The sequence below is a fragment of the Microtus oregoni genome, unplaced genomic scaffold, assembly GCF_018167655.1.
Source record: "Microtus oregoni isolate MIOR12 unplaced genomic scaffold, Mior012 000008F_ref0000371, whole genome shotgun sequence".
Taxonomy (NCBI): Eukaryota; Metazoa; Chordata; class Mammalia; order Rodentia; family Cricetidae; genus Microtus; species Microtus oregoni.
In genome coordinates, this window is record NW_024543067.1 from 10,060,594 (window position 1) to 10,083,889 (window position 23,296).

Sequence of the window (23,296 nt, forward strand, 5' to 3'; positions counted from 1 at the left end):
GCAAAGGACAATGGCACGGGGGTTTGATCCTACGTAATGTGATGGCTTTGTGGGAGCCTAGCCAGTTTGGATGTTCACCTTCCTAGATATGGACGGAGGTGGGAGGTCCTAGGTCTTACCACAGGGCAGAAAACCCTGACTGCTCTTTGGACTGGAGAGGGAGGGGGAAAGGAGTGGGGGGAGGGGGAGAAGGGTGGGAGGAGGGGGCGGCGTAGGGTGGGAGGAGGGGGAGGGAAATGGGAGGCTGGGAGGAGGTGGAAACTTGTTTTTTTTTTCTTCTCCTTTTCTCAATAAAAAAAGAAAAAAAAAGAAAAAAAAAGAAGTCCTCATGAGAGCACTTCAGTTCCCTTAAAAATGTCGCCATTGAATTCAGTAGTATAAAAGTCCCGAATGGAGATAAATATAATGGCAGTGACTCTGCAGAGAGTGTCATGCCTTTATGCAAGCCTTGGTCTCCAGGAAGAGAGGGAACAGCAGCAGTGAAACAGCTGGCGGTTAGAACTCAGAGATGGAACCGTGCCTACAGTCCTCAGGTCCACACATTAGATGCTCCATTAGACTCTAAGGGGTGCTGGCCCTAACCATGTACAAGCTTAGAAATAGCTGTTATTTCTAAATTATCCTTTGCTTCTTCTTTCAAATCAAATTACAAAAAAAAAATTTCATTATCTCTGAACCATAAGTTTTAAAGAAGGGGAAATTTATATGTCATTTGGAAGACATAGCAAAATTATCCTGAATAGGTTTCTTAGACAATAGCCTCCACAGGTACACCCTTACCCATGGCCATGCAAGCTGTGCTCAGCCACCTCAAGCCTCATTTCCTTCTTCAGCATACACTGGGGAAAGTCAGAACATATCGAAAGATTCGCATTATCCAAACAATTTGCTCTACTTGAGGAGAGACTCCGGCAATAGATGTGTGTTTACAAATAGACGTTATCACAAAGTAGATCTGACCAAAACTAAAATCTTAGAGTGAATTCAAAGTCAGGGGATTTATTAACACCAATATAAGAGCAGTGATAGAGCAAACGATGCTGGAGGAATTCAGAAGAAATTACAACATGACTGAGTCCCAGAGAAACGTACATTGCAGCATAATAGCTCAGCATCCATTCTCCGTGCTTCCGGGGGAATCACTGCTGCCCCCTTAAGAATTGTCCTGGCTGCCTGGCTGGACAGGAAGCCTGTTTCTTATTTACACATAGACTATTTACAGATGAAACTATACACACTTTGTTCATATATAAGCTTCATACTTAACTTTATAACATCTTTTCTCAGATTACCTACCTGAATAGCGTGCTAAAACCCAGAGATCGTAAGCAGCAAACTGTAGCTTTCAAGGCATTAAACATTCTGAGAAGAGCATTCACAGATTTAAACAAGTTCACAAATGTCAGCGTGACGCTCTCTACCATTATGCCTGGGTCTGAGTTCAAGTTCTTCCTAAGAAGCATTCTTTCCACCCTTGAGACATGTCCACCCAGCAGAGTATGAACTGGGTATGTCCTTTGACAGGCTCCCACTCTAACTGGTTGTTTCTGCCAGTGCTAACAGGTAGTTTTGATGTCCACTAAGCTTTTGGATCCAATGATTTAGTTTGCTTTGCTTTTTCCTTTATTTTCTTCTCCATAGCTTTGGAACTAAGTCGCATAAGAAGGTCACACAGCTGGAGGTGAACTAAACCAAAGGAACCAGAAGAGACTTATCTTTGTTTATGAATGGGTTGGGATTAGACTGGCTTCACTGCCATGGGATTATCGTTGCCAGGACCTCCTGTGCTCTGTTCTTCAGACTTGTTGTCCCTGTTCAGCTAGATCACTACTGCACCCTGGACTTTAAGACTTTAGATCATGAGATGTCTTCGTTATCAAATACCTCATCTTTCCATTTTAGACTGCAGTGGTAATCTGGGTTAAACCAAGATCATTGAACTCCTCTCTACCTAGAGAGCTGTAAGAAGACATCTCCACAACTAGTCATACAGGCTTATTCATCCCATCCACATCCCTCGCAGAAGCAGGATCCTGAACTGTGTTTCTAACTCTGTTGGTGCTCTGTCGCTCCATTCGCACCTTCATGGGGAAGCAGAAGTCCCTAAAACACCGCTTGAAGTTTTCATCAAGGAAGGCATAAAGGACAGGATTCAGGCTGCTGTTGGTATAGCCCAAAGCAATGCAGAAGTAGTAGCTGGAGAGGGCGGCTGTGCTGTGGGAGGTGCTGCCCAGAGCCTCCACCAGGATGAAAATGTGAATGGGGGTCCAACAGATGATGAAGACTGCCACCACCACCAGCACCAGCTTGGTGATCCTGCGGAGATTGCGGTCCTTCTCTCGGGAGCCAGAGAGGAGTCGGACGCTCTTCAGGCGCAGGATCATCAGGGTGTAGCAGACTATGATGATGAGGACCGGGATCACAAAGGCAAAGATGAAAACACAGATCTTCATGAAGAGGTCCCACCAGGAATAGTCATCATCAGGAAACTGCAAGGAGCACTCAATGACATCCGTATCTGCCAGAGGTGACCAAAGTCAACAAAATCACAGAGAGAATCCTGTTATTGCCAGCACTATGACTGTTGAGTTATATGTTAATCCCAGTACCTTTGATTTCAGAAGTCCAGATACAGTGAGGTAGTACTGGAAGCAGAACAACGCAGACATTAATGGTTCATTACTGAGCAGTCTATCAAAACAATGAGTCGATAGACTAGCTATTTTTTGTCAAACACAAAATTCTAAATAGAATAAACAAGCAAATCTGACTGGCAGTGTGATTTGTCCAGCTCGGACAGTTGGCCTGGTGTTGGGGGTTTTCAGAGGAGCCAAACTGTTCACTTTTAGGGTGGCACGTATGTTGTATTTTTCCATATTAACAAGTCCCTCACACCCACGACTCAGACAAAAGAATTAACAACAACAATGACAAAAAGTTAGAATCTATTTCTAGGAAATAACTAAACATTTTGAATCTCCCTATTGAATTTAACAAATACCAGCTTGTCTTAAAAATATTAACTACTTAGGTGGGTCTGTAAAAGTTGATAATAAAATACGTCTAAATGTGACTCAGGTGCTGTGAGTTACTAGGACCATCTGCTCACCATGATTAACAGCATCATTGAAATGTGAACAAAAATTGCAAAGGTAAATGAAGACCATGCAAGAGAACGGAGTAATCATCTACATCAATCTTGCTTTAGTGTTTATGTTGTGGGAACTCCTTTGGTCAAAAGTCTTTCAGACACCAGCCCATTTTGGGCATGGTCTGAGGTACTATAAATATAGACAAAAAGTGTGTGCTGCCCTCTTTTATGATGGGTTCAGTTCCTAGCTTCCTGCACACATAGAGGACTGCAGATCGCTACCCTTACTGTGAGTTTATGCCCAAATAAAATAAACCTTTGTTATACTCTATTCCAGACAATTGTGGAACTCTTTGATATGCCTACATGTTTATGTGAAGTATTCCTCAAAAATCATCACCATTGTCTTAGAAAACAAAATATTAAAAATCTTTAGTAGGTGGTATGTCATGAAACTCTGAGTTTAGTATAAATCTTCTATAGTTATCTATTAAATCTGGTAAACTTTTTTATTTTTTAATTTTTGAATTTATTGATTTTATTTTATGTGTATGAGTGTTTTGCCTGCATGTATGCATGTGCACCGTGTGTGTGCCTGGTGCCCATGGTGGTGAGAAGGAGTTGAGTCCCCTGGAACTGGAGTTACAAATATTTTGGGGGCACCATACAGATGTTGTAGAACTGAATGTGGGTTCCATGTAAAGCAATAAGTGCTCTTAACTGCTGATCCATCACTCCAGCTCCTTAAAAATAAAGAGAAACAAAAAAAAACCTTTCCTTTTCTTTAAAGGTGATCTTGAATTTTATTTTTTTATTTTTAAAATAATGATTATTTTATTACTTTTTTATTCCATGCCAACAGCAGTTTCCTCTTTCCTCTCATCCCAGTCCCCCCTCACTTCCCCCTCTCCACTCACCCAACCACTCCTATTCTGTTTCTATTGAGAAAAGGGCAGGCCTTGTATAGGTATTAACTTTGAAACATGGTGTATCAAAGTTGCAGTAAGCCTAGGTACCTCCCTAGTATTAAAGCTGGGCACACCAACCCAGTATGATGATGTCAGATGTCTTTCTGCATATGAGTTGATCTTATTGGTTAATGAATAAATCTCTTTTGGTCAATGACTTAACAGAGCAAAGCCAGGCTAGAAATCTGATCAGAAATATAAGAGAGAAAGTAGGAGGAGTCAGAGAGCTGCCATGTAGCTGCCTAAGGAGAAGGACAGACCAGAATGTTAAGAACCTTACCAGTAAGCCACAGCCTCGTGGTGATACACAGTTTGCTAGAAATGGGTTAATTTAAGATGTAAGAGCTAGTGGGGAATACACCTAAGCCATTGACCAAACAATGTTGTAGTTAATATAGTTTCTGTGTGGTTATTCGGGTCTGGGTGGCCAGGAAACGAATGAGCAGACTCCTACTATAAGAGTCAGCCAGGAATATGCCTAAGCTATTGGCTGAAACAGCTTTATTCATTACCCAATGAAAGCAACATATATACAGAAGGACATCCCACATAAGTATGAGGAATAGGTTCCTAAAAGCCAGCAAAAAAAATTCAGAGACAGCTCCTGCTCCCTCTGTTAACAGTTCCACAAGAAAACCTAGTTATATAACAGCAGCCTGTTTGCAAAGGGCCGAGGTGAGCCCCATGCAGGCACCAGCCATATAACCTTCCATCTACTATTTGCCCTGCCTACAAGATGTGCTGGTGGGGAGGGGCACAGAAATTGAGTGGCTCATCAATGATTGGTCCAGCCTGAGACCCAAGACACAAGAAGGAGCCCATCCCTGAAACTGCCTGGAAGGTCAGGACCCAGAGGCGGGATGCACAAAGACCTAGGACAGAACCAAACCCAACTCGCCAAAAAAAAAAAAAAAAAAAAAAAAAAAGCAATGTAATGATGCCTAAGAATATTCTGCCACACTTGTAGATTTATAGCCTAGGCCAGTTGTCATCAAACAGGCTTTATCGAGCAGCTGATGGAAACAGATGCAGACCAGACTCATAGCCAAACATTAGGCCGAGCTTGAGAAATTCAGCAGAAAAGGGGAAAGAAGGATTATAAAGGCCAAAGGGGTCAAAAACACTACAAGAAAAGCCACGGAACAAACTATTCTGGTTCGAGGGGATCACAGATACTGAACTAACAATCATAAACATTTTCTTGCAGATAAGAAGTATGTGTTGGGGGTGGGGAAGCTGTTTAATCTTTGTAGATTTTCTCACAGAAGTTTCAGTTGAAAAGTCATTTCAAAAATATTTACACAGAGGTTCCTTTCTTTGGTTGTCTTCCCGACAATGTGTGCTACTTACATGTTATTTACTACATAGACAGATCATTTTCTTTTAGGAAATTATGAGGTCATTATTTTTTTTTCTCGCTATTCTCTCTAGAATGTAAACGCCCCTAGAATAAGGATTAAGTCTAAATTATTCTTTAGTACAAGAGTCATGCCTACAGCACATACTAAAAAATGAGAATGAATCATTAAAATAATGGTTAAACACATGCCATGTACATACAAAACCCTTGTGCATCTAATAGGCAAGAGTTACTCATCACACTTGGAAGCATGAACCCAAGCTGATGAAACCAGGTTATATCATTTAACTGCGAAGGCTCCTTTCACTTAAACTACCCCACAGATACTTGCATCTTAGTAAATATTTGATCAACAGGTATTATTGATGTGGAAAATGATCAATGGTAGCTGCTTTTAAAGATACATTCGAAATAGACACCAGTGGTGGGGTGGGAGTGACCTCCAAAGGTGCCCTAGGCACTGAACATGTGCCACCAACGAGGAGGGCCCACAAATGGCCCTAACCCATGGCTTATTTCAAGCATCTGCTCTGGAAAAAGAAGGCATGTTCTGACTGAATTATCTTTACGGTTGCTTCAGTTAAAAAGCAGTATTTTTCAAACATCACATGATTGCTCTCACAGACAGAATTTAAAGACCTTGATCCTATTGAAGTTCAGGCTAGAATTGTAGCTTCAGGATTTCTTTCCCTTTGCAGATTAGTAGAGTACGGTCATAGCTCTCATTGGCACGTAGTCCAACACCTACGACTTCTATAATTAAAATTAGATCCAACAGCCAAATTAGAGAATTATTTTTTAGTCATTTTGCTGTATGCTTGTTTTGTTTCTTGTTTTAGTTTTTGAAATTAAGCTTTATCATTTCCCTTTCCTCTCTCCAAAACATTCCTATGTATACCCCTCACTCTCTCAAATTCATGACCTCTATTTCTTTAACTGTTGTTGCATACATATGCATATATATTACTAAATATATAAATATAACCAGCTCATTGTGTATAATGCTACTCGTCTGTATGTTTTCAGGGATGACCATTTGATATTGTATAAGTAACTGAGGATTATTCCCTAGGGAGGGCTATTTCTCCTGCTTCTAGCATCCCTTACCTGCCTACAATTCTTTGTCTAGGGTTGCCTACATAGTACTGGTGATAAGCAGATTATGATTTACTAAAATAAATAATTCACACATATGTAAACATAAGATTCAATATTTAATCCCTATAAAGTGAAACCATTGCTATATACAAGAGCCCTCACTATTGCACAGGCATCAGAAGATGTTAGTGAACATCAACAAGTCACAGCAACCTCTGAGGACCAGGGTGGTTGCTGATGACACTGACATGCTGAAGAACAGTACCAGCCAGTCATTTCCAGTTAGAAAGATGGCCTCAATCACTCCTCCTACTCATCAAACAGTTCTAACAGGCAGTGTGGGGTAGCACTCCAAAATGCCTGCAGTCCACAAAAACCACCTTTCATAATACAAACAAAATCGCAACTAGAAAAATGTAAAAGGAAAAAAACAGATATCCTACAAACCACCTTACTGTGCTCTCCTTTCCTGCACAGATTCGTCTTCACTGACTTCAGTGCCTCTTTTCCTCTACAGCATCTAAGAATTCATCTCCAGCAACATCTATCTGGAAACAAACACATCTCTCTACATTTCGTCTATCAAAACCCTAACTGAAACTCATTTCTCCTAGAGTATCATTGTCTGACACATGTTAGAACTAATAAAGTAGTTAAATTTGCAAGTGGAACACAAAATATAAAACCAGGTCTATATTTGCTCTGGGAAAGTCCTCTATCACCTTTTGCTACAAAGCCCTTTCTCATCTTGGCAGGTGCAGAGCATTGCTCCAGGATGGGATTTGTATTTACAGACACCTGAGCCTCAGAAAAGCTTCTGGCCATTTATCTCCCCTTAATGTAGTCATGAAAAAATAAATTCTTCTGTGTGACCATTCATCTTCCCAACTGCTTGTTTGATGATAAGTGTCATAGCCCAACTCCTGATGTAGCTGTGCTGAGAACTTGCAACACAGTTCAGAAGAAAATGCCATGAGAACACGACACCAAGAATAACCCCCTATTATAAGCTGCCAATTTTGGGTGATGATGTGTTAATTTAGACTGGGCTGTGACAAGGGTGCCACTCTAGTGGAGGTGCTGATCATGAAGGTGATGCAAGTGTGCTGTTAAGAGACAGATTGGAAATCTACTTTGCATTTCAATTTTGATATGACCCTCAAATTTCTCTAAAATAAAGAATCTAGAATGAACAAAAGTCACCATGCCTGGACCATGTAAGATAAGCAATGATTTTAGTGCCTGTCCTCTTCCTAAGTCCTTGCTACACATATTCAATTATCTGTACTCACAAGTACTACAAAGCTCGCTAATAAAAGGATGCATCTGGACACCTGCAAGAGCATTAAGCAGTATTTATACAGTTCAAAGTCTGTTTACTTGCTCCCCTCTGGGGAATCTTTATTAAGATCAAGGATATTTTCCATAGCTTCAAAAGCAAAACTCTTGAGACAGTGGTTCTCACTTTAGTTTCAGGTCAGACTAAGCTAGGTCACACTCCAGCTTGATTAAGCCAGGCACCCCAAGACTGCTACTCAGGCACTGGTGTATTCTCAAGAACCCAGGCAACTTCATCCCTCATCCCAATTTGATGAACACAGGGAAAGAATAGTTTCCCTGTTTGCATAGAGCAAGAATTGTAAGCACCTGTGAACCTGATTATGCGCGGACCTAAGCCAATGGAGAAAAGGTATATGAGGAGTAACCTTAAAGTGGAATGGAGAAAGATCTCACATATGTGTTTAATAATTTAATCCCTTGTTGGGAAGAAAAAGAAGGAAAGCCGTGGGATGGCTAGGTTGCATTTTCAAAACCTTCTTGCCTTTGGTTCCTTACTTCATACCCCTCCAGACTGCATTTTCTCCCGGTCATAAGAGTAATGAGTATGACGGAATTTAGTGGCAGTTAGAAGGCCTTGTGTGCACACACTTTTCTTCTTATGACCAACAGAAATCGCGTCAGGATTTTCACACTCACTTTCTGGTTGGTTTGCCACATTATTAGTTAAAATACGAATGTCTGAGCTACTCGTTTCCAAAGTATGTTTTGTAGAATGGTACTGTAAATCCCAGTGTCACAAAAGCTTCTGTGGAAAGTAAGGGAAGAAAAGAAATAAAAAGGTAGCCAGCATATATAGTTTTCCCTCCCTGGATTTACAGTTTCTCTAGAATCACCAAGTGCTTTAAAGATCTGCGACTTCTGGGTGTCTATGCTCTGGCACTGTCATTGCCCCACTCCAGGTTTGGAGGTGAAAAGAAAAAAAAATTCTGTTTCTAATCCTCCATGGATTTATAAATTGTACATTACTTTTTGTTTGCTTGTTTCCCGATAGATATGTGTTCCACTAGTTCCCAAAGTTAAAAAAAAAGTTTATCTAATCAAAAATTCTATTTTTATAAGTGGGATGAAAGCAATAGATGTTACCTTCCCTGACTTTGGTGCCTCCCAGGACGATCGCTGATATGCCAACAGATGAGGACAGAAGCCAAATGCAGATGTTGATGATTTTTGCTTTCAAAGGTGTGCGGAAATCCAAGGCTTTCACGGGGTGACACACAGCAATGTAGCGATCCACACTCATCATGGTCAAGGTAAATATGCTGGTGAACATGTTGTAGTAGTCTATGGAAATTACAATTTTGCACAGAACGTCCCCAAAAGGCCAGGAATTCATCAAGTAGACAGCACTCTGGAAGGGCATGGTGGTGGTAACCAAAGCATCTGCCAAAGCCAGGTTAAAAATGTATATGTTGGTTGCTGTCTTCATCTTCGTGTATCTAAATGATAAGAAAAAAGTGTCAGTTCCTTCCAGCTCTGCAACTTAAACCCAGAGGGTGAATGTTAGTGGCAGCCACTGAATGATTAATTTCGCTATGCAATTACTTGTTCCCTTGCAGTCATTGCGTGCGCAGATTGTAAAAGGTTTGATTAAAGTTTTGTCTTAGTGCTTTGCTCAAAACATTTAAATAAAAAAAGAGAATGAAGAAAGTACAGATCAATAAATAGATGAATACACAGACAGACTAGACTACATAGTCCTTCAAGTTCCCCGAAGAAAAATCTCTGATATTATTAGAAGTTTCAGCTGGTGTAGCTTTGGTATCTACTCTTGTTTTTGGAGTCTCTGAAGTTCCTGTGTTTTCATTAACATATACTGCCATACTTTGCTTTATATAATTAGACATACCAGGGTCATGATCTTCAGTTTTCTCCCTTCCAGTCAACAGACAGACTTCATTAGGGGTAATTAGTCAGTTTTGAACCTCAGTGATGAAAAATACCTGAGCTATTCAACTTGTCTGTAGAAAGGGTTAATTCTGTTCCCTTTCTTGGAGGTTCTATACCATGTCTTGCTGCTCCTGTAGCTACAGGTCAGTGGTAAGGCGGCACATCTGGGCAGGCATGCACAGCAGAGCACAGCAGAGCAGAGCAGAGCACAGCAGAGCACAGCAGAGCACAGCAGAGCAGAGCAGAGCAGAGCACAGCAGAGCAGAGCAGAGCACAGCACAGCAGAGCACAGCAGAGCAGAGCAGAGCACAGAAGAGCACAGCAGAGCACAGCAGAGCACAGTAGAGCACAGTAGAGCACAACAGAGCACAGCAGAGCACAGAAGAGCACAGCAGAGCACAGCAGAGCACAGTAGAGCACAGCAGAGCACAGCAGAGCACAGCAGAGCACAGTAGAGCACAGCAGAGCACAGCAGAGCACAACAGAGCACAGCAGAGCTGAGCCATTCGTTTTACCAGTAGCAAAGAATATGAAGAGGAACATGAAATCCCATTTAAGGGCACACCTACAAAAGTTCAAAGACCACCCACTACCCTGCATACATTAAGGGTATTCAACACACAGGTCATTGGGCAAAGTTCAAGGTCCAGAGAATAGCAAGGACCTAATAGATAAGCCTCAGTTTCCTTGTATATAATATACACACTCACTGCACAGTATTCCAAAGGTAACTTTGGGGCCTGGGGCAAAATGTATTTCTCCCTTTCCTTAGCAATTGTGTCTGATTTATATCCTGTGCCCCAACCCTTCCTCCCCTCCTTTTTGTATTTGGGGTGAATCTAATAGCAAACCCAGAAAGCAAAGCTGGATGTAGCTTCCAGATAACGCTCATGCCCACTTTATCCAATTTAGTTTGAACACAAAGATGGTGGGCAAATGAAACTTGAGCTCTGACATAGAAAAACACAAGTATAAGAATACTAAAATGAAAGAAGATATGGATTCAAAGTCATCGTAAAATGTTGGGTGAAATCTGGTTTTTAGCTTTTCAAAATATTTATAAGCAATAGATGCATAAAACTGTATAAGATCTGAATTTAGAAAGATTCCACGTCATGTCATCAGAGTTCAGAAAAAAAGAACTGAGCACAGACAGCAAGCACAGTGAGGACTCATTTCAAAAAGCTTTCCATCCAGAATGTAGACTTTATCTCGCTTAGGCCTCTCAGTAACTCCATGTGGTAGACCCTAATATTGCTGTTCTACAAATGAGGCAACTAAGAATCATGTAATTCTCTTTTAAATATCTTCAAGTGATATAAATACAAATTAAAGTGCAGAAACTTCAATCCAAGAGTTAGAAATCAAGTTATGTATTCCTACATCTGTCATTCCTGTTCCCAAATAACTTTCAAAAATCTATTGTTCTGACTTCCGTTTGTCTTCCTTGATTCTCACCCCTGCCCTTCAAACTGCCTTGGAGATTTATGCCTTTTCACATCTCTAACTGAAGACATGTGGTCTTGAGTGATCTGTGCAGCACAGAGACAGACCTTGCTTTGAAGAACAGGGCAGGGCTCCAGCCTGCAGACAGGTGCTTAGAAACCTGCCACACTGATGGGACAGAGAGCTCACAAGCAGAACCAAATGAAAGAATGAGCCAGAAATTCAATAGAATTAACAGTCTTCGAGGAAGTACGCTGTGCTGGATTCCATGAACATGTCAGTGGAAATCAAGACCTCTACAATCAGAGATTCTGGCAGAGCCCCCAGGAGCTGTTTATAATTAACTACAACAAAATGTTAGCCAGTCTTTTAATTCATTTTATGTCCACTGAAGAGAAGACATGGGTTTTTTTTCTTGAAATAGAATATGATTGTTCTCCATTTCAACCGTAATGCTTTACAGAAATTTGCAAGCATTTAAAGTAAAATGTCACCATCAAGGTGGGAAGTTTAGGCTTGTGTGCAGAAGCGGAAGGTGGGTTAACTGCAAATGGTTGCCCTTCTTAGCATCCACATCAAAGGAGCATATGGCACAAAAAGGCAAACATGGGGGTTTCTCCTCGCTAATCTCCACAGAGCTACAACCCTGAGTCACAATACTGTACACTGGACAGAACGAGAAAGACAGACCAAGAAGAGGGCAGAGGTTCTTTACCCAGTAGACATGGGTTCCTAGAGTCCTCAAGAAACACAGGACTATACTAGGTCGTTAGGGCAGGGCCATGGGAGGTTATTACAATTAACAAGAAGAGCAGCAGCTGCCTTGGTGATGATGGTAGCAGCCACCATCCCCTAAGCACTTATCATGGGACAGGCCCTGCTGTGTGACTCTGTGTGTGTGTGTGTGTGTGTGTGTGTGTGTGTGTGTGTGATTTAACCATCACCACAACTTTGCCAGCTCACATGCAACTCCTAAAGCACCATCTCCCACTTGGTAAGTCACTAGTAAGTGCATAAAAGAGTTTTGTTCTTATGGGTCGTAGGTATCCACTGGCCCAACACCACTGTTCCCACCCATTTGGTCTTCCATCATTCCCTAGAAAGCCTATCTCCTAAAGCCTCACTACCTCCTGCAAAGGATACTGGATACCAAACATATCTCTGTATCCTTGTCACCTGGTAAGCTCAAGTTCCCATCAGGTTCTCTCTCTTACCAATCCGTGCAGATTTTCCTGGTTTCTCGCTTCTTTCCCTTTGTGTGTTCACAAACACAATGTAAATAGTAGTTACACTCAGTGTTTGAGAGGGTGTTGTTGTTTCTGTTAGTTTGTTAAATGGCACGGATTTGGTACAGACACAAACCAAGACAGGCCTAAGGACATTTGGTTGAATCTACAAAGACAGAATCCACAGACGTGAAGAGCCAACTGTAGTGACGTGGAGGTGGAGGGTGACAACGAATGAATTCAAAGGAATGGGTAACTTGTTCTACAGTGAAAGCCAGTGACATAGTAGAAACCCAAACTTTGCTACCAACGTAATGAAAAGTCCAACTCCACTAAACCCATGGATCTGGCATCTATCTTCCAACACTGGCACTGCCCACATTCAGACTCAGTAGGAGGAAAGCTGGGCAGCCTCAGGGAAACACGGTCCTTTTGAGCAAGCAGTAGGAGACCAATATGACAAGAGGCAACCAAGTGGTGGGTGGGTTTTCTTTTGCATTGCCAACAAGAATGATGTATTCACTATGTTGGGTATGTTTTCCAGGTTGCAAAACATGCTAGCTTCTGTGCTTGTGATATAAAAGGGTGGGTAAATGAGGAGACACTGGTCAAAGATACAAATCCTCTGTTACAAGATGAATTCACTCTGGAGGAAAAAAATGTATACATGATGTCTATAATTACTTACTATAGTGTGGATCTGAGAATTTTTAAGTGTGCCTCCTATAACTGGCACTCTCAGAGAAGCAACTCTGTGTGGTAATGTAGGTGTTTATATTAAACATTTCACAGTACATGCATGTCTTAAACAATGTTAGTTTTCTGTCACAGTAACAAAATACCGGAGGTAATCAATCTGTAATGAGGAAAGCTTGTCTTGGCATTTGTTTGGAGACGGTCATGATGGCTCAGTATGTCATGATAGAGGAGGCCTATTACCTCAATGGGGGAGAGGGGAGAGAGAGCAAGAGCTCATGTATGCATCGCACAATCTCTCCTTCAAGGTCCTGCAACCTCACTTTCTTACATTGTGCCATACCTCTTAAACATCCCACCGCCTCTGAGCAGCACTTTAAGTGTATGACAACATCTTCAACACTCAGGCTTTTAAGTGGCGTTTTAAAATGAACTTTAAGTACAAATGACCTAACCACACCTTCAACACAAGTCATTTTCAGTCGTCAATTAGACCTCAATGGAAGCTGATAGGGTGAAACAAACCCAGTGCAAACTATGGAGTCTGGGTAGCAATCCTGAGTCTGCGCAGGTAGATCAGTTGTCTCGTTCTGGTTGGGGCAGGACACTGATGGTGGAAAGATTGCATGTGAGGGTCAGGGTATGTAGAAAATCGATGCCTTTCTTTCAAGTTTTCTGTGAACTCAACTATTAGTTTAGGAAAGTCTCTTTTAAGATATTAAATAAAATTAAAATGATTAGGAATGAAGATTGTCCTGATCTGACTTCTCAGTTGAATGACTTGAAAACATAATGAGTTTGCTTCATTAAATTCTCCGGATATCTTCAGTCCATCTCAATAAAATTAATTTGTTAAACATCCTTCTAGATTACTTGATATTGAAATCATGGTTGCTTACTAAGAGGCAGTAGTAGTTTGTTCATTTCTGAAAAGAAAGGAAATATGGTCCTTGCCTCTGAGCTGGGTCTGACATTGCCTCAGTCCACAGTCCCTCTGTGGAACCTCATTCCCATAGGAGCCATGGTGTTTCCATTGTTCACCCTTGTGCACAGAGCCAGCATAGGAGGATGAAACAGGAACACAAGATGGTGTACTTGCTCAGGTAACCACACAGGTAACCAAGTACAAGAGCAACCCTAGGACAAGCATCACACCTGGGCACACAGGCCACCCAGTACAGCGACAATCCTAAGGCAGGCATCACAACTGGGCAGGCTGTCCCAGCAGGACTGTGGCCCCTTAAGGAGGATGGGGAATGCGCAAGAAGCAATTTCACTGGAGTAGTCAGTGGCTGGGAAGAGCTCATCCCTTCCTCTTGGCGTTGTCACAATTCTAGCATGTGCAGTCAGGCACAGCCATCTGGGTACCAAAAGGCATATATTTAAAATTATTTCTCTGGCTTCATACAGAAGTCTGAAGAGTTGACATAAGCAAAGATTTAAGTCTCTTATGAAAATTCTGACCTTATGAAAATTTTGGATAGTAAGTGTCACATAGATGAACAAACAATAGCCCACAAGAGTTTTGCAGCATTAACTCCATTCTTCAAATCCATTTGAGGTTTGGTAGTACATGGCTGCTACTTCAGTCCTTGCTTGGCTGAAGTAAGCAGATAGTTTGAGGGGAGTGTGGAGAATTTAGAGACAGTCTCAAAAACAAAGACTACCACCAACTATTTTTTTCTACAAATTTTCTTTATCTATGACATAAACTGGCATGCCCTTATAAAGAGAAGGTGAAGCACAAGTAATTGTTACCTTCAAAGCTCTTGATACAATCCTAAGTCTATATTACTTATCCCACTGAAATCCCTCCTATCCTAGAAGGGCAGCTGTCTCACAGCCACAGAACTGTAGATTGGTAGCCAAGCACAGAGCCTCCAAGGGCAACCAAGTCTGCCTGAATCCAGAAGTCAAGCTAGGGTGAAGGAGGTGCCACCCACACAGTTCCTAGGAAGATACTGCCACTGAGGATGCGTTTCAATAGCTAATAGAGAGAATTCCTCCCTCCCAGGAAGACACAAACTAGCCTGAAACCAGCCCCAAGACAGATGCCAGGAAAGAAAGTAGAGTCAGGAGAATGCAATGTGGGAGCAGTTAGAAGGCTTTGTCTGTGGGCTGCTCACTTGGGAAGAGCTCCTCAGCACGTTTCTGTCTTTCTTTTCTATGGTGCCGAGGCCCTATGTGTGCTCACTAAGTGCCCAAACAGAGGCATTTCTCCAGCTCTGTGTTTTAGTTTTTATTTTGAGATTTATTTTATCCTCACTAAGTTGTCCAAACAGGCCTTGAGCTCACATTTCTCCTGTTTCAACCTATCAGGTAGCTGGGATTGCAGGGTTATGATCCCAGCCCGGCTGACTTCTTTCCTCCCTTCCTCCCTTCCTCCCTTCCTCCCTCCGTTCCCCATCCTCTTTATCTTACTGTGGCTGTTTAGATTCTGTCCTGAAATGGCTGTGCAGGATCCATACTTCATTGAGCTCACATACTCCACTGAGAGAAAATAGTTTTAACTAATCCACACAAGCAGCTGCCATGAAACTAGCTCTCTTTTGAGAGATTTTTAAACATGTACAAAATAATTGAAGGGAGAAAAAAAAAAGATGGGTTCTTAATTTCCGAGGTTGCTTTTGCTCTTCTCGCATAACAGGAAATGTTAATGTTGGTTTCGCAGGATAAAGCTGCAGGAGGAAGCAGTGGTGCATGGGATGTGACAAGCCACGCTGTCCACCAGCTCTCTTTATGCTCCTCTGCAGTGGTCTGCAATATGTAGAAGGAAGCCAAGCTGATACCCGTGAGACTCTGGAAGACAAGGACATCTAGTGCAGGGATTGCTGGGACTCTGTGGAGGGGGTGAAAGAACTGACATGGAAGACGCATTGCTACTGAAGACTCTCCAGCTGGGTCATCGCAATCCTTCCCACACTTATTCAGTTCAGCCACACAGTTTGGTCATTTAGGCTAGACTGGCTCAGAGATAATCTAAATAAGCCAGTATCTGTCCCAAACTTAAGATGACGTAACCAGAGTGAACTATAGAATTTCTGCGTCGTGGCTTAAGGAAAAGTAAACTTTTCCTCTTATTTGTAGGTGAGTAAATTGGTTTCTTCATGACAATCAAGATCCGTGCTCAGGAATTTTGTGTGGATCAATAAATTTGAGCTTGGGAAATGTAGCCTTTTCCATAGCAGTAGTCCTTCCATAGTTACCTTTAAGTCTCTTTCAAGAGGACTCTTTTGGGGAGCTTTTAACACAGTGATGCTGAGCTCCAAAGAAGCAAATGTCCTCTACTCCAGAGCAAGTCTGGGAATGAGCCAAGCCCTGGCTGCAAATTCCTGAAACCTGGTAAAAGGAAAAGCCTCAGCCTGTCACCAAGACCTGAAGAATTTCTCATTTTTGCTTTGTTTTTCTCTGTAAAAGTTCTTTGTTTATCCTTTAAATTAATTGACAAAGAAATGTACCTTCATAAGAGTGAATTTTTGACCAATTAGATTATAAAAGTAAATCATGCAGAATTTGAAACTGGAAGGAAGTGCTCTAGAAGAATGAAAAGGGATGGGTTAGAGTCGCAGGCTGAGCTTAATATTTTGGTGTCCTAATCGCTGGCACATCAGAATGTGACTGAAGACATGACCATCAGAGAAGTCATTAAGATCCAGTGAGACCACATGTCGGCTCATATGGCTGAAGTCTTTATTAGAGGTTAGGACATAGTCACATGCAGAAAAAAAAGTCCATTTGAGCACTTGGAGATGACAGATGTAAAGAGCGATGACATGTCAAAAAGAGATTCCAGAAAATACTGACCTAGTACACTTTAACCTTGGGTTTTCTGCATCTAAACTGTGAGACAAAAGATTCTGTTCTGGAAGCCACCTAGTGTAGCGCTTTGTAGTGGTAGTCCTTTCAGAATAATCCAGGCAGGTCTAGAAATTCAGAAGTGCATGATGGATCATCGGGTAGCCTTCAAGAATGAGGGGGGAGGGGGGAGTCTTTTAGTAAGGCTGGATAACTGTGGGGAGAGTAAGAGAAAGAGAGAGCATGAGAGAGAGAGAGAGAGAGAGAGAGAGAGAGAGAGAGAGAGAAAGAGAGAGAGAGAGAGTGTTTTGGGGTTTATCATCACATTCGTGATGATCCTGGCCACAAAAAGAAAGAAAGGAAGGGAGAAAGGGAGGGAGGAAGGAAGGAAGGAAGGAAGGAAGGAAGGAAGAAAGGAAGGAAAAAAAAGAATGAAGCCATGGGGGTGGGGTGTCAGTAGGTTTAATGGTTCTCAGCCAGATGGTGGCTGCTAGGTCTTCATACATTTTTATTTCTTCAAACTTCTTCATCTGGGTGTTACTGTGAAGGGTTTTTGTAGGAGATCTTAGTTGATCTTAAATAGGGGTAGCAATAATGAGCACAAGGGCAGGCGGCTGAATCAGAGGCAGCACTAAGAGTATAACTGAGGCTCACCAAGGAAGAATTTCTACCCGGGCATATCTTCTAGCCCTTCTGGCTTCCTGCAATACAGATGTCAGGTGCCCTGCTTGCCTCACAATCAAATAAACCAATTCCTTGTGTGCATTCTTTTATCATACACATATACCACTGGTTCTGTCTCTCTGTTTATAAGGAGAATATTCCAGGAGGGCAGAAGAGATCTATGAGGCCACGGAGGATTTGATCACTTAGGAAACAGAAGAAAAGTCATCTACGAAGCAGCCAAAGCTCAGAGGATGTAGGGATGCAGAGGGGGAAATGGGGGGTTCTATGAACTGAGTATCATGGCCCAGGGCTATGATCCTAGCACTCAGGTTTTTGGAGGCAGGAAGATGGGAATTTGAGACCAGCCTGAACTACAGAATGAATTCAAAGCCCGCAGAAAGAACTTGTGTCAAAAAGCCAAGGGCTAAACAAACAGCTCAGAAGTAGGATACTTGCTTAGCACACTTATTGTGTTTGTTCCTGGGCACTGTGAAATCTTGCTAGTGGATAGTCACTAAGCAGAATATTGGTTTTCATTTGATAAGCCACAACACCAGTCTGATGAGTCACAAAAATTCTGAATTATCTCCACTGCGTTTGGTGGGCCTGGAATTTATTTAAAGAAATATTTACACAGGGCAGTAAAGTGCTTCGATCCAAAGTAGGTAAGCAAGCAAAGACTTGCATAGATGTTCTCTTATCTTTACCAGGGGATGACCTTGTCATCGGAACCCTGGCACTTTCCCACAGCACTCTCTCAGCAGAGGTTGGAGCCTCTGCTTTGACAGGCAAGCAGCTCTTAAATCCTAAAGGTACCTTGGGTTTGCCCTGTGTGAACCCCACAGTTTCGTATAAACTCTCCCAGGAAATTCTTGTAAGATGTCACCTTGGAGAGTCTCCAGAACCCTGCACAGAAGAGATCTCACACCTGGCTGGCTCACTCCTACACACATACACATTGTCAACTCCCCTCCCCACCCCTGCCACCACCACACCCTGTCCCTGCACTCACCGAATGATGACAAACATGACCAGCGAGTTGCCCACCAAACCCACCACGAACACCACTGAATAGACAGCGGTGATGATGACAGGGATGGCAGGGGAAACGTGCGCCGTCTCCAGTTGCTGCTCTTCTGAGTCCATGCTGCCGTTCCTGTCTGATTCTACCCAGTTCGGGAACCAAGCACTGCTGTTGGGGAGTAGGCAAGCACTTGGGGTGCAGGTGGGGCCTGGCTCCCCGCGGAAGATCTGGACCGGGGACTCCATGTGAGGGCTGCAGCTGGAAAGGGAGGAGCAGTGATATCTGCGGGGCTGCGGGAGCAGAGGACAGACTGATCCCAGAGAGACAAACTTTGCCTGTGCAGGGGAGGCAGGCAGGGCTGGCAGGCGGGAGCTCGCAGCCCCTCAACTCAGTCTCAGTCTGTGGGCGCTCATCCAGAGGAAGGGGCCTGGAGGATTGGCCTCTTGGTGGCACCCCCCTTCAAAACTCCTTAATCTCTCTCTCTCTCTCTCTCTCTCTCTCTCTCTCTCTCTCTCTCTCTCACACACACACACACACACACACACACACACACAGAAACACACACTCACACTGATAAACTGAGAGCATTTGCACGTTCCAGGAACCCTGAGGGTGCACGTTCCCTCAGGCACTGTCCACCCTGCCTGTGTGCCTTTGCAACTATGAGAGCCCCGCCACCCAGATGCAGTAAGACTGAGAGCAACAATCGAACCACTGTGCTCTGAGAGCCCCAAGCTCACCTCCCGATCCCTGACAGGCGACCTCTCCCAAGTCCTTGTCAGACTCCCAGGTGCCACTCTAGTTCCTGGGGTTGTTCTGCCTTAATGGGTCCACGTCCGCGCTGCTCAGTGCGGGGCTCCCACAACTGGAGGAGGCTCGGCTGGGTGGGATGCAGCCATGAAGGGGCGGAAGCCACCGGCAGATTGAGAGCAGCTGGGCTAGTTGTCCCCCTCCCCCACCCCGCCCCGCCAGAGAGATCTCATCCCCCTCCCCACCCCCTCAGAGCTAGCCAAGGCCCCCACGGCTGCGCAGCCGGCTCTGAACAATTCCAACTTCCCCAGCTGCACACCGCTTTGCTCCCTCCCTCAGCGATGCAGCGGGCCGGCAGGCGGGCAGGCGGGCAGGCGGGCAGCCCATCATTTAGCTCTGGTCCATTAACAGATAAGAGCGCCCATGCAGTGACCAGAGTTAATGAGACCATTGGGAGTGAATGCACAATGTGTTTGGAATTTCGTGTCTTCATAGTTCACAGGACCAGACCCTTTTTAGGCAAGGGGACTAATCGTGGTAGTATTGAATTTTATTTATTCAGGATCCAATAAAGTTGCAAAATAATCTAGTCAGAATCAAACTGGTCATGTAGAACTAGTGGTTTAAGATGTATAAATAGAAAGTCTCTGTCCTTCTGTCTGCTTAGCAAGGCAGGCTGCAAGTGGACTGTACCTTACAGGCACTAACATACCTTACAGGCACTAACATTATTGCCTATGATTACTGCGAAGAATCTCCTCACCCAGACCCCCTGCTGGGCAGAACAGCAACTCTTTCTTACCTTAATCTCCAGTCATGAAGTTCTTGCCTCTTCTAACAAATGCAGAGAACCCAAACCTTTGTGGAGAAACTCAGTTTCCACTGTGTGAAAGTAACTGAAAGTCCAAATGTCTCCATCAAAGTCTGTTGGGTAGAAAAGACCCCGGGGGTGGGGGGCAACGTTCAGGTGAGGATCCAGGGCTGGGTCCCAAAGGACAATCCCAGAAGAGAAAGACTGTAGTCACCCAAGGGTAAGGCACTTGCATTTTCCAGGGCTCCGAAGGTCTCAGTCCAACCAGATTCCCATTGTTTCCCATAAGGTGCAGAAAATAGCAGACTTTGCTCTTTTATCCACCAGATGATGATGTAAGGGGCCTCCCACACCTTCCAAAGCATGCTAACTGAAGATCTGCCATCTGGCCTTAAAGGTTACAAATGTCCAACTCTCCTTCTGCTGCTGCAGAAAACACTCCCCTTTGCCAATATTGTTTCCAACTCCTAGCCCATTATCAAGTCTTGCAAATTCTCGTTGGAAAGAGTACTGTTTTGTTGTTTTTTGTTTTGTTTTATTTTTGTTTTTTGTCAATGTGACACAAACCTAGACTTATCTAGAAAGAAGGAACTCAGAAAGTGCTTTGGAAATGGCCTGTAGGCAAGGCTGTAGGACGTTTTCTAGAATAATGGCTGATGTAGGAGTGTCTACTCCAGTGCTGCCTCTGGACAGAGAGTCCTGGAGCACATGAGAATTCAAGCGGAGAAAAGCATGGGGAACACACCTATAAAGAGTGCTCCTCCATGGTTTCTGCTTAATTTCTTGCCTCCAGGCTCCCGACTTGAGTCCCTGCTGACTTTCCTATGGGATGGGGTTTGACCTAAGAGCTGTAAGCTGAACTAAACCCTTTCCGTCGTGGTGTTCATAAAAGCAGTAGAAACCCGACTCACACAGACAGTGACGCTGCTTCTGCAGACACTGCCCTCCAGTGAGACAGGATGAATCCAAGGCTGTCCTGTCCTTAAGGAAGATGGCAGACTCTTTCTTTATATCTTGGGGAATCACTTCCTGTCACAGGGATGACCTGTGGCCAACAAACCAGCTCATCAAAAGACGCTTCCCTAGAAATGATAAAAAAAAACTAAGCTATATTGCATTTGAAAAGACGTTAAAATAGTTCTTCAGTGAAAATATGAGGCCATCCAGAATTATCCATCTTTTGTATCTAGTATTTATTTGTCTGACATTCTATGCATTAAATATATAACTCCCTTTGTGTTACACACTTTTGAAGTGTGTCTGTTTTACTTTACCTACTCTTTGCTCTTATTTACACATTGCCCACCCTCTTTATGCAAACGTGGGTCATTTATACAATCAGTAATGCAAAATCTGGGTTCAAACACAATGTAGCCATGGGTCTCATCATGTGCTTGGTGAGGAGAACTACCCATGTGAGAAGACAAATGCAGAGCCCTCTTCCCAAACACAAACTGAAGAGAGGCATTTAGTGAAGGCAGAAAAACAAGAACACATTAATTGGCAAGATATACACGAAGTTTCAAAGGAGAACACTTCTCAAAACTCATGCAATTTGAATAATTCAACCTTTTGGTCTCCCATTCTTATATACTTGCATTTATATGTGTTCCTCGGAATCTCTAGCCGATTGGTTATAGAACCCCACAGATAGCAAACTTCACACATTTCTAAGTCATTCACAGAGACACTGTAGTATTTGCATATAGCCTGGGCACAGGTCCCCCTTTACTTCAAGTCATCTGTATGTTCACCATGAAACCTAAAAAAAAAAAAAAATAGTTGCATTAGGATATGTTGACAAAATGTCTGTGTGTGTTCGGTAAAAAAAAAATTAATTAAAGAAAGGTTCTTTCAATCTCTGATTGGTCACGTCTGTCTGTGACTGTAGAACTCATCAATGGGGTGACAGGATATAGAGGACAGGGATGAAAGGGCATCTCTGGAATATACCCTAAGTCAGGAAGCTCAGCCTGGACTTGTAAATGTAAAATGACAGGCTAAATTCCGCCACTAGTGGGAAACCTTTCCAAGTTAAGACAGCTGTCAGGACATAGAACGCTAAAGCTAGTAAAAATGGCTTGTTTTACTTTTACCCTATTTCTCACCCTCTTTTTAAATCACATTAATAGCCAAAATAAAGAGAGTCAAGATAGAGAGAACACTGAGATGCCCGAAGGTGCCCCTCTCCCCATTGACAGGGACCTGCTGGCTCTGAATGAGGCAATCATGACTGTTTCTGTGGAGTCGAGCTCTTAGAAGTATGAGATTTTATCATAATATTGGGTAAAACATAAAGAAAATGAACTATCAAATTGCTGTGCACCCTGACACACTTATAAAGCATGTATGATTAGCCGTACTAAGACCGAAGCTGGCGAGGTAGCCCAGCAGTTAAAGGTACTGGCTGCTCTGCTAGAGGACTTGTTCTTGGCATCACAGGATGGCTCACGGCCATCTGGGTCTCCAGGTCCAGGTGACCCTCTGTGGATACCCGGCATACATGTGGTACAGAGATACACATCAAGGAAAAGCACTTATACACATAAAATATTTTAAAAAGTAATGAATGAGCTCACTAATACTCTATATGACCACCATGGTGAGAACGACAAAGAAAGCACCTTTACGAAGAAAATGTTAGCATTATGAAGCACCTTGAGTGGCAGGCAGCTGTGACAATCCTGCAGAAAGACTGGAGAACTCCCAGCCTGTTGTGAACAACGCGATTTCTCCTGACTTTCAGGACTCATTACCCAGCCATGGCTGCGGAGCTGAAGGGTCCCTGTTAAGTCCCAGCTGCAGCTGCTATAGCCCATTACACTAAGCCAAGGTGCAAGCAGGACCAGCTTGCCTCACTCAGCATCTTCTGCTAAGTGTCCCCAAGTGGCAGAAGAAAAGGCAGGCCCTAAGAGTGTGACAGGAACTAGAGAAAAGCAATCTCTCTAAAGTATGGTGTGCATTCAGACATGAGAGACTGAATCGAAATTGAAGAGTTTATGGATAATTAATAACAATTATGCCAACTTTGGTAAAGGTGCAATGAGGGATAAAACAGGGTAACTTAAAGCCAATACAGCAAGCTTGTCCAAAATTTTAAAAATGACTTCCTACTAGTGACACCATGCTTACATTTT

The 23,296-nt window shown here is 43.1% G+C and overlaps 1 protein-coding gene across 2 annotated transcripts; it reads right to left on the reverse strand.

The window, feature by feature from the left end:
* Positions 1 to 234: 234 nt before the first annotated feature.
* Positions 235 to 20,205, reverse strand: Oprk1 (opioid receptor kappa 1). Of its 2 annotated transcripts, none has more exons than XM_041657234.1 (4): positions 20,151 to 20,205; positions 18,587 to 18,856; positions 8,942 to 9,294; positions 235 to 2,518 (listed from the first exon to the last, which is right to left on the reverse strand). In XM_041657234.1, exons 2-4 carry the CDS (start codon positions 18,841 to 18,843, stop codon positions 1,986 to 1,988), a joined length of 1,143 nt encoding a protein of 380 aa, XP_041513168.1. In that variant the 5' UTR covers positions 18,844 to 18,856; positions 20,151 to 20,205; the 3' UTR covers positions 235 to 1,985. The 2 variants fall into 2 exon arrangements, with proteins under 2 accessions (XP_041513168.1, XP_041513167.1); XM_041657233.1 differs by lacking the exon at positions 20,151 to 20,205 and adding an exon at positions 19,339 to 19,540.
* Positions 20,206 to 23,296: the final 3,091 nt, after the last annotated feature.